A 12,014-nucleotide genomic window follows, 5' to 3' on the forward strand; every position below is an offset into this window, starting at 1 on the left:
CACAACAGTGAGAGGCCCGCATACCGCAAAAAAAAAAAAAAAAAAAGTAGGACTATTAGCCCAAATGGTCCTACACAGACCAATCATTTCTGATTCTGGAAAAAGAGGTGCTGTCAGGAAAACAGTTGGTGTTAATAGAAGTCAAAGAAAAGGAAAAGGCCTGACTCCATCACCTCCAAGCACTCACTCTGAAGATAACTGTTGCTCCTGAAGGGGGGAAAAGCCCCCAGTGCAAAATCTTCCATAGAACACTTGAATTCCCTCTGATTTCTTGTAGCTAATACACTGGCCTAATGAAAGGAAAATGAGGTTAGGAGGGCAAAGATGGGAGCAAACAAATGGAGTACAAATGATTATTCAAAAATCTCAAAATGATTTGTAAAAATAACCTAAAAACGAAGGCATTCCTTCTAAGAGACTTCTGTTGGGATAATCAACAAAACCACAGTTTCAGGGTCAGTTCTTGAAAGAATAGAGAATATTAAAGTAGCCTACATTTATCCAACTTTGTATTTATTATTTCTAATCCATACAACTCCGGCAGGTGCTCTGGCTAGATGGTTTCATAAAGGAACCCCAAATGTTATTATCTTTAGCTTTTTTCCTGTTGGGCTAATGGTATTTCCCAGAGAAGGCTGTTACACTTCTATCTGGAGAGACTTTCCCTATGTCCTGAAAGTGGCTTTTTAGTCTCCCACTCTTAAATAGGAACAGATAGCAAAGAATTACCAAACACTTGAAAAAAGGCTGTAATACTAAACAGGGGCTAAAACAAAGAAGAAAAGCAACTTGGAGGAAAGAGTCTATGCAGGTAGAAGAAAAACTAAGGAAGAAAAAGTAGTTATTAATATCCTCAGAGAGACGAGCTGATTTTGCATCCATGAAACAAGAACAAAATGATACTTCAAAAAAATCAAGGGAACAAAATAGCTGTAAAAAAAAGTTAAATATAGAAATAAAAACCTAAAAGGAAATTACAGAATTTAGAGAACAGTCTAGGCAGGCCAATATCTGAGTAACAGTAGTTCTAGAAATGGAGAAGAAAGAAAACAAAGCTGAGCAAATTATAAAGAAATAACTCGGGAAAATTTCTCAGAACATGAGGACACGAGTTTGCAGAGTAGAGAGGCCCATAGATTTCTAGCCCACAGACACCTACCCAGACACGTCTGTGAAATTCCAGAACATTAGGGAAAGAGTGAAGATTCTAAAAGCTTTGGGAAAGGAAAACAATTATCAGGAAAATGAGTCAAGGATCAGAATAACACTGGACTTCTCAACAGCAACACAGGATACAAATGACAATAAGAAGAGAAAGGCAAAGGGTGGTAGTGAATAAGGTCCCAAGAAAATGGCTATGCAAGACCTTGGTACATGCCAATGCAAATTTGGAAAAGGTTAGAATGCTCCAGGAGACATTTTCTCAAGAAGATGAAACACTAGCATACCTTGTTTGTTTGAAGATACCAAAAAGGGAGCTGGACTACCGGGGATGAATTTGCGGACCAGTTGTGGTTAATACATAGAAAACTAGGCAAATAATAACAAAGACTTATTAACCAAAAAGTGTACAGGAAAGGAAAATAATATACGAAATAGTTCAGCCGTCAATAGTTTTTACATAGTTACAATAATGTAAATACTGAATAATGATCTAATGAAAATGATAACCAGCTGGGAGGATAGGAAAACAAGAAATGTGGGTGTATGTTCGTGGCAGGTGTGACTGTCCCCTTCCAGGGTGGGAAATCAAAAGGTAACAGCGAAAACTGGAAAATAAAAAAGCACCCATATAAGAATATTATGTAGAAATACAGAGATGCACACCAAATAATTAGTTTCAGGTGCTGAAAACAATTGGCTCTGGGGAGACTTTCTCTGTGGGGAGGAGGGAAAATCAGGGAATTGCTGGTTTGTATAACAAGGCTTCTAGACCTACTTTATTCTTTAAACTACATATCTGCATTTCCAATTTAAAAATAAATTTTAAAGCAAGATGTAAAATAATTCCATTTACATACATTTAAAAAAAACCAAAACCTTGGGGCTTCCCTGGTGGTGCAGTGGTTGAGAGTCCGCCTGCCGATGCAGGGGACATGGGTTCGTGTCCCGGTCCGGGAAGATCCCACATGCCGCGGAGCGGCTGGGCCCGTGAGCCATGGCCGCTGAGCCTGCGTGTCCGGAGCCTGTGCTCCGCAACGGGAGAGGCCACGACGGTGAGAGGCCCACGTACCGCAAAAAAAAAAAAAAGAAACCATTTTTATGGGTACATACAAATATAATATTTGTATAATCAGAGCAGTAATGACTAAGAATTATTGAACATTTACTATGTGCCTGGTACTGTTCCAAGTGCTTTACATATGTTGACTCAAATACATAATCCTCACAATAACCATCATGAGCTTAGTGCTATCATGATATTCTCCATGTTACAAATAGACTGATTGCAGACAGGTGAAATAACTTGCAGAATGTCACACAGCCAAGAATGGACATACTTAGGATTCAAACTCAGTCTGGCTTCAGCACCCATACTATTACCTTCTCAAATAATAAATTAAAAACACAGACAAGAAAGATATTCATTAAAGGCATCAGAGTGGCTCCCTCTGGGGAAGAGAGTAAAGGAATGGGACTGGGGAGGAGTAGAAAGGGAACTTGAACCTTATCCAGAATTTGTTTTTCTTTAAAAAAAGAACAGAATCAATTATGACAAACTGTTAGCATTTAATTCTGGATGGTGGGAATATGCACACTATATTATTCTCTGTAGTATTTTGTAGTGTAAGAAATGTTTATTCATAGGGGAGAAAAACTTGAATAAGGGCAAGTGAATTTCTCTTTCCCCTTAATGATAGATAAGAATCCAAGCTCTGAAGCGACACAAGACAGAACCCCAGCTAACACTCATTAGCTGTGTAACCTCGGGCAAGTTGCTTAACCAACTCGTTATTTCAGTTTCCCCTTCTGTTTAGCGGAACCAGTGACAGTTCTTACCTCATATAATTGCTGTGATAATTAAATGGTTAATTCTTAAAATAGTACGTAACACGCAGATGTTTGCTGTTCCTACTACAGGGTGATGCCAGTAGACATACTGTCACCCAGGCATTGGCCACTACTAGATAACATCTTGTTTACTCTTTGCCCACTGAACTGTAAGCTCCAAGAGAAGCAGGACCTTGCTGTCCTGTCCTCAGATGTAACTCTAATGCCAAGAACTGTGCTTGGCAAGTGGCAGTTGCTCAAATTAATTTGTTAAATAAATTTTGACCTGTGGTGACACGGAACTGCTTGTACTTTCCCCTGCAGCTGTCATGCTGTTTCCCTTCTCAATCTGTGCTTCTCTTGCTCCTTCTGCCTGGAAGGCCTTTCCTAGCCTGATGCCTCAGCTCAGGCATCAGGTTTCTCAGGAAGGCTTCTCTGAGGTTGGGCTACACGCTCCTCCTCTGTACACCTATAGTGCCTTATGCAGAACTCAACTGTAACACGTGCCACGTTATACTGAAATGTTTGTGTGTCCGTCTACCCATACAAGAAGTCAAGCATAGTGATTCAGAGCATCAACTCTGGAGCCAGACTGCCTGCATCTGAATCCTGGCTGTGTGACCTTGGGCGAATTACTTTATGTCTCAGTTTCCTGGCCTGTAAAATGAGGATAATAATAACTTATCTCATAAGGTTCTCATAGGATTAAACAGTTTCTATCTGTATTTGTGAAATACTCAGAACAGTCCCTGCCACCTAGTAAATGTGATATAAATATGTTATAACAATCTCATTGAAGATAGACACAATGTCGTGCCCATGTTTACTTTCCCTCAAATTGATGACTTTTACACTAGTCCAAACTAAAGGATTAGTGCCCAAACTAAGTCAGCTGCAATGAAGATGGAGAAGGGGTGATGGATATTTGACAAGTTTAGAGGGAGAAAAAAATCAACAGAACATTCTGCATGATTAGAATGAGATGCACCGTAAAGAGGATAAAATTTAGGATGACAGGATTTGGATACTTGATGGACATGGTTTTATTCATAAGATGGAAAATATAAGAAAAGCAAAAAGGAAAAAGGAGAGTTCTTGGCAAATTTTTAACAAAATGCTTCATGCAATGCTTAAAGAACACTTAAAAAAATAGTCTGAACCCTTATCAATCCTAACAGAAATATGGCACATTATATCTAAAAGAACTTAAGCTCCATGAAGACAGGGACTTTTTGTTTGTTTGTTTTTGCTGCTTTATTTCCAACTTCTGCAACAGTGCCTGGCATACAGTAGGCACTTACTGTGTATTTGTTGAATCTATGAAAGGATGATTTAGGTAAGTTTCAGCTTTCTATGTCAATTAAACCAAAAAGAATTACGCATTTTCTATATGTCCAGCATTGTTTTAAATTCCTACAAGGAATATAAAATATAATACTTTTGTATCCCCTTTCCCACGTGAATAAATTACTAAGATTTACATAACACTAGTAATTTACTATGTTACACAGTATAAAATACAGCTAAGTTCTGAGGATGAATGATACCGTACAGGAGATTTATTGGTGTAGAATCTAGGCCCGCTCCTGAAATATGAGCAAGATTTCAACAGATAAAGATACTCCAGGTGGTGAAAGTGATACGATATAATATGAAGGGTCACAAGAAACTAAGAAAAAGTTTTGGTAAAGTGGGACTAGACTATAGAAAAGCCAGGTAGAGGCAAAGGGAAAATAAAATGCCAGCTCCCCCAGAAGGCTTCCCTCATTGCCTCCATTCCTAAACAGAATTAATTGGTTCCCTTCTTAGAACTCTGAACACTGTGTTCCTTCTATTACAGCCCTTAACCCACTGAATAATTACTACTAGTATTTGTACCAACTACCCCTAGCAGACTATAAGCTCCTTAAGGATAGAGAATATGTCACCTGTGTATCACATATGTCTAGCATAGTGCCTAGGACATAACAGACATACGATTGTGCGGGTAAGAGAGGGAATTTGTATTTTAAAAAATAGCCAAGAGGTAACTTTTCAGGTGTTTGGGCATAGGGATAAAATGAAGTAGGTACTTAAATATTAGTCTCTTACTTTACTGTAGTTTTGAGTCCGATGGAAACTAAAACTGGATACATAAACCCAGCTTCATCCTTGGAGCCCTCAAAACTTAACTGAGACTCAAATGCAGTTATAAACTCTCTAAGCATTCAGATAAAGCTTTATTTTTTTTAACACATTTATTTATGTATGTATGTATTTTTGGCTGTGTTGGGTCTTCGTTGCTGCACACAGGCTTTCTCTAGTTGCAGCGAGCAGGGGCTACTCTTTGCTGTGCTGCATGGGCTTCTCATTGCGGTGGCTTCTCTTGTTGCAGAGCACGGGCTGTAGTTGTGCGGGCTTCGGTAGTTGTGGCATGCAGGCTCAGTAGTTGTGGCTCACGGGCTCTAGAGCACAGGCTCAGTAGTTGTGGTGCAAGGGCTTAGCTGCTCTGCGGCATGTGGGATCTTCCCGGACCAGGGCTCGAACCCATGTCCCCTGCATTGGCAGGCGGATTCTTAACCACTGCGCCACGAGGGAAGCCCCAGATAAAGGTTTAAAAAAGTCTGTTTCCCAGGTTTATCATTACCAGTCTTTTGATATAGACAATCAAAAGTAAAAATTAGGGACTTCTCTGGTGGTCCAGTGGTTGAGAGTCCGCCTTCCAATGTGGGGGACGTGGGTTTGATCCCTGGTCGGGGAACTGGGATCTCACATGCCGCTGGGCAGCTAGGCCCATGCACCACAACTACTGAGCCCACATGCCACAATTACAGAGCCCACGTGCTCTGGAGCCCAGGTACCACAACCAGAGAGAAGCCCGTGCGCTTCAACAAGGGATCCTGTGTGCTGCTGCTGGGACCCAATGCAGCCAAAAATAGATAGGTAAATGAATGAATATTAAAAAAAAAAAAAAGTAAAAATTATACAATCTGCAAAACCAAGGAAAACAAAGTCTTACTCAAATTCAAACAGTTCCTTTTTACTGTGAAAAAAAAGGAAAAAGAAAATTCAAGATTTATATAGAGGAAGATTAGTATACTAATCTTGGGACATGAAAAGGTGTCTCATGGCAGACAGCAGAAACATGGGCAATCTAAAGCCAAGAACATTCTATTCACTTAAAGCAACAAGCCCCTCAAAATTCTGGTATGAAATCTCTCTCCACATTTAAATTCTATGTATTGTTCAAAATACACTGATAACTACCTGATTAAAGAGAAAACACTATAGATTAAGTGAACCATACTACCTGATCATCTATTGTAGCATAGTCTTCCAATTAGAAAAACAAATTTCAGAAGTAATCCATTTGCTGCTATACAACGACTTTTAGACAATATTCAACTGAAGTTAAAACCACACTTTCTCAACAGAAAAACTTTTAGATAAAAAATACTGAGGGCTACTAAAATCTAAAAGAATCATATAACAAGATTTTTGGCATGCTTAATTAATAAACATCAATACGCCCTAGCTACAAAATAATGAGTTCAGCTAGAAAAGTAGCATTGCATCCGCAGCCAACAGTAATCATAATTAAGCTAAAGAAAGACATGTTTTTCTTGTCATCTTTATTCAAGTATTTCACAGCAGTTATATTACAAATTACAGTAAATGTTCAAAATTCCAGAATTCAAAAATTAAATAATTTATTTCCAACTAATGTAAAATGAAGTCAAATGCAAAATATCAACTTAACACAATTCTAAATTAAACTACAAACCCAAAACAGACCATAGTTGATGAAGTGTACTTAATCTGCAAAGTAGACATACATGACTGAAACCAAAGAGGACTCCCAAAGTCTAAATAACCAAATGTACAAAATACAAAAGATGTAGGTACAAGTCCAAATTCAAGCTTACAATGTGATTACAAATAATAATTATAATAACAATGGCATTCAGCTACGGGACCTGACACTGAAGATACCTACTGAATAGCACCATAGCTGAACCAACTTAATCAAAAAATGGGAAAATATTACCACCCCACTCCCTAAAAATAAAATCCAGTAAACCTACAAATACATTGGCATATGAGAAAAATCAAGTCATGAAAGGACATTAAAAAAAATAATAATTAATCACAGGTGAGATTCAAGCTCAAAAACACAATTAACTCCACAGCCATCAGTTTCAACCCTAGTGCGGTTCCATCATCTTCGAAAGGCTCCTATGGTCCCCACAGCTGAGCGTTAACTATTGTTGGGCTGTGCTGTGACACATACTTTAGTGATCTGAGAGCAAGGTTTTACACAGGAGCTTATCATTTATAATGCTCACAACAGGACATAAGAACAGAGGTCAATTTGTACATATTTTTGCCAATGTTATATGGCAAAAATTAAGAACTTACAGAAAGGTAAACAAAATTGAGTCCACTTGGATAATTTCACAAGCTGCTTTAAACTATAGAACCACCAGATATCTGTAAAATAAGAAAAACTGGTAGAGTGTGTGGGGGGGAAAGGGGCCAGAGGAGTTGGTACAATTTCAGCTCATTTTTCTCCCCTTGGCATTAGATTGGCTTTCTCTTTAAGACCTAAACTGTTCAAAGTGGCAGTTCCTATCATACTGAGGTTGCCTCCTATTTCTCCATCTATATCAAGGTTAAAATTTAAAAACTTGATCTTGTGGAAGCATTTTAATGCTAAATAGAAATAAATTTCCCTTGTCAAACTCACTGATGGCTAAAATCTTAATTAACCTGTACAAATTTAGTAAACTACTAAGAACATGTGCATTTTTTTTCCCATTCACAAGTGCTGCTGTTACTTGAACAGAATGCTTCTTAATTAGAGTAACTGGAATAAATATTTAAAGAAAAATAGTGCAGCAAGAACCTGAGACTTGCAAAAAACCCTTTTACCAGAAACTTGCTACAAAAAATCTGCTACATCTTATTTCATCAAATCTTTAAATTCTGTAACAATTTCCATCAAAATACAAAATGCTAATGTATTAGACTGTAAAATAGCTTGAACTGGTATGATGGTAATAAATACTAAAGTAAGCATGAAAATCCTCCCAATAATCAAATTAGAGGTTTCAAATCACCTCCCCCTTAAAATTGGTTCATCGTTAATCGCACTTGCCCACCTTAAAATACAGTGTGTCTACATGGGTAGTATCTTGAATTATATATGACTAACTGAATATTTTGAAAACTTCCTAGGTATAAAGAAAACAAGTGGCATTATTTAAAAATTAAACTAGAATTAGAAGGCATAAAATGTTAATGTAAATGCAAAGAAGCACTTCAGATTACTGCAGTAGCCTTGGCCAAAGTGTGCTTTCTGCGCTGGCATCCAGCACCCTACAAAGCCAGAGACGAGGAGACAAGTACCTTAGCTTCAGCATGTAAACGGTGGCAAAGTGAATACAGAACTCTGTAGACACTGTTGGTAACTAAAATACAAAAAGCTGAGGTAGCTCATTATCTCTGCAGTAGTCCAAGACCGTTTGCTCTAATTAAAACCCAAACTACATGTGTTGCATATATTGTAAAGACACACCTGCAGCTAACAGCTATAATGAATGAAGATATCAAGAAAACTTGTCAAAATTTTCTACTTTTTTGTTTAAAAATCATCTGATAAAAAATGTCACTGCACTCCCTTTGTCTCTTTGCAACTGCCTAGACTGTGTCTGTGAATTTGTAGAAAGTTTTTGTAAAACTAGTACCCATAATTAATTTTAGATAAGTACAAGTCACAGAAATCGCTTAACAAGATCCAAAACAGGTTCCAATCAAAATGAATAGCTGTGAAGGTAAGCTTATGATAAGGGATTTAAACATTAATACTGTTATTCAAGGACCATACCAGAGCTCACTTGCAACTATGCATATAGAAAATGAATTTTATGGAGCTTCTGACAAATTCCTCTTTTCTGTCCATTTGGCAAGTCCTGGCTTTAAACCAAAACTGTAACAATTTATTATACATGAAAATCATTCTTCTCGGGGAACTCAAACATGAATAACTATTAAACTGCCATTAACAGAAGAAAACAGAACGTCACTCTATTTTCTGATCATCATTGTCATCCATACCAAATAGGGTGTGCGTTTTTTGATGGGCTGTGAATTTTTTGTTGTTGTTGTTTATTATATATTTCTTAAACAGAAACGGACCATACAGGAAAACTTACCATTTTAGTATATTATGTGGCTCAACCACTGCCTTGATCGAGTTTTGAAAACCAGATAGGCATTTTATACCAAAACACTGGTTGCCTCTTAATGATAGAGTATCAAAACTTATTTTCAGGGTTGTGACCAAAGAAAACATTCTAATTCATTTGCTACAAGTAAGCCCATCCTTGTGTTTAGCCTTATCTTTCTCGAATAAAAAGGCACATTAAAGGCAGTTCTAAAGAGCCTAATCTAATTTTATCCAGTTTCTTCAGTTTCCCACCAGAATATACCATAGCCAACTTTAAAACAGGCTTCAGTCCATTACCCAGAAGAAAAAATAAAAACAAATATGATAAAAGGGGGGGCGGGGGGGGGGTACAGGTTGCCCACTGTTTAAACAATTCAACACACTTAGAACTGCCCCATCCAGTTTCCTCGTGTTTTGCTGGTCTGCCCCCTAAGAGAGGTCTCCAAAACAGAGTGCACAAAAAGAGGGGCCGAAGTGAGAGCAGTTTCTGTAGCACCAAAATCTCCAATCTGTGGGGTTGTATTTTTTATTTGTGGAAAATACAACATGTTTCCGAAGTTCTGTTTGGTTCTTGTAGGCTGGTTGGTTTCAGGTACCTGAGACAATAGCACCAAATTCAACAGAGAGAAAGACTGAGTGAGAGAGCTCTTTACACCAAGGCTCTGCCCGTAATTGGTGCAATTTGAAGTTGAATGGCTCAGAAGACTGCTCTGGCGGGAGCAGATTGGAGAGGACACACCACTCTTCTTGGAAGGTTCACAGGAATGTCTCGAACATATGAACTGTTCTTTCCATCTCCTATAAGGGGGGAAAAGTACACATTATCTACTAAGGGAAAGACAAAAGCATTACAGAAAAGTTCACTTCAAATTAACTCTCTAGATAAAGAATTTTAGATACAAAGTTAAGCTTTAAATACATTCCTGATTATAGTACCAGAGCTACTGTGTAAGACTATCTGCCCTAGACACTTCCAGATGCCTCCTAGTTGACATTTAGGCTACTGAGGATGATGCTAGCCAACAATGAGTACTTATTGTGCCAGATACTTTACTAAGAAATTCACATGTATAAGTAATCTGCCAGCTAAACACAGCAGAGTCAGGATTTGAATACAGGTAGCCTCACTCCAGAGCCTGCACCCTTCCTGACTCATTATATTCAACTGACTCCCAAAGCACAATGAAGGTACTCAGTATAATAAAACTTGTACCCAAAGTAGAACGCACCCTGCTCCCAGTGCTACTCACTTCAATCAGAGATGAAATTAAAAAAAAAAAAAAAAAGCCAGAAAGAGTCGATGCCATCCACACCAGGAATGCCACTCACTGGTGATTCTGCTATAGATTCCTTCTCTCCTAAATGAGACCCCTAGATTACAGGGTTCCAAGACCCATACTGCAAGATGTTTCAACTGCTGAAGAGTATTCAATCCATTCACGCTAATCAAATGTCAAGCACATAAAAAAAGAAGTTCTAGAATTTTTAAAAAGAACTCTACCCCCACACATTACATTCAGATGGGCAAATGTCAAATACATCTAAGACATTTGGTTTTCCCTTCCATCTTTAAACACCTCCAAAGAAATTATATCCTACCTCTCTACAGAACTAACAGGCCATACTAACAGATCATCATCTCATCAAAAAGTTCTTATAAATGACCAATCAAAATTACTTCTGCTAAATGTTTCATCATGTTACTGAGTAGGAGAAAAGTTCTGTTATAAAATACAGTGTCCAATACTATCCCAATTTTTTTTTTTTTTTTTTTTTTTTTTTTTGCTGTACGCGGGCCTCTCACTGCTGTGGCCTCTCCCGTTGCGGAGCACAGGCTCCGGACACACAGGCTCCGCGGCCATGGCTCGCGGGCCCAGCCGCTCCGCGGCATGTGGGATCTTCCGGGATCGGGGCACGAACCCGTGTCCCCTGCATCGGCAGGCAGACTCTCAACCACTGCGCCACCAGGGAAGCCCTATCCCAATTTTTAAATATATATTCACACTTTTATACAGATTATGTACATCTAGACATTTTTAAAGGATGGAAGATATTCTAAAAGATTAACGCTGATTAGTTTCCTCTAGATGGTGGGATATGGGTGATTTTTTATTTCTGTTATATCTATATATTGTATAAGGTCAGTATAGATTCGTAAAAATGTGACTCATAAAAATGTGATTACAAAGTAACTTTTAAATGCTCTCTGCTTTGATTCAAGTCCAATACAGGCATACCCCGGAGAAGTTACGTTCCAGATGAAAGCAAATAAAGTAAATCATACAAATTATTTAGCTTCCCGGCGCATATAAAAGTTATCTTTACACTATACTGTGTAATGCATTATGTCTAAAGAACAATGTACACACCTTAATTTTAAAAATGTTTTAGAAAATTTCTTTAAAAAATGCTAACCACCATCTGGGCCTTCAGTGAGTCATAATCTTTTTGCAATAACATCAAAGATCACTAATCACAGGGACTTCCCTGGTGGCACAGTGGTTAAGAATCCACCTGTCAATGCAGGGGACATGGGTTCGAGCCCTGGTCCGGGAAGATCCCACATGCCGCAGAGCAACTAAGCCCGTGCGCCACAACTACTGAGCCTGCGCTCTAGAGCCCGCGGGCCACAATTACTGAAGCCCGCGCGCCTAGAACCCGTGCTCTGCAACAAGAGAAGCCACCGCAATGAGAAGCCCGTGCACCACAAAGAAGAGTAGCCCCCGCTCACTGCAACTACAGAAAGCCCGCGTGCAGCAACAAAGAACCAACACAGCCATAAATAAGTAAATAAATAAATAAATAAATTTATTTT

The 12,014-nt window shown here is 38.5% G+C and overlaps 1 protein-coding gene across 2 annotated transcripts in view; it reads right to left on the reverse strand.

Annotated features, from left to right (window-relative positions):
• Positions 1-6,689: 6,689 nt before the first annotated feature.
• Positions 6,690-12,014, reverse strand: part of ATAD2B (ATPase family AAA domain containing 2B) — a 150,955-nt gene continuing 145,630 nt past the window's right edge. For both annotated transcript variants that reach the window (XM_060117295.1, XM_060117294.1), the window contains exon 28: positions 6,690-9,997. In XM_060117295.1, the coding sequence (XP_059973278.1) occupies positions 9,956-9,997 (42 nt within the window). In that variant the 3' untranslated portion in view covers positions 6,690-9,955. The remainder of the gene's footprint in view (positions 9,998-12,014) is intronic.

This window comes from Mesoplodon densirostris, chromosome 14, assembly GCF_025265405.1.
Source record: "Mesoplodon densirostris isolate mMesDen1 chromosome 14, mMesDen1 primary haplotype, whole genome shotgun sequence".
Taxonomy (NCBI): domain Eukaryota; kingdom Metazoa; phylum Chordata; class Mammalia; order Artiodactyla; family Ziphiidae; genus Mesoplodon; species Mesoplodon densirostris.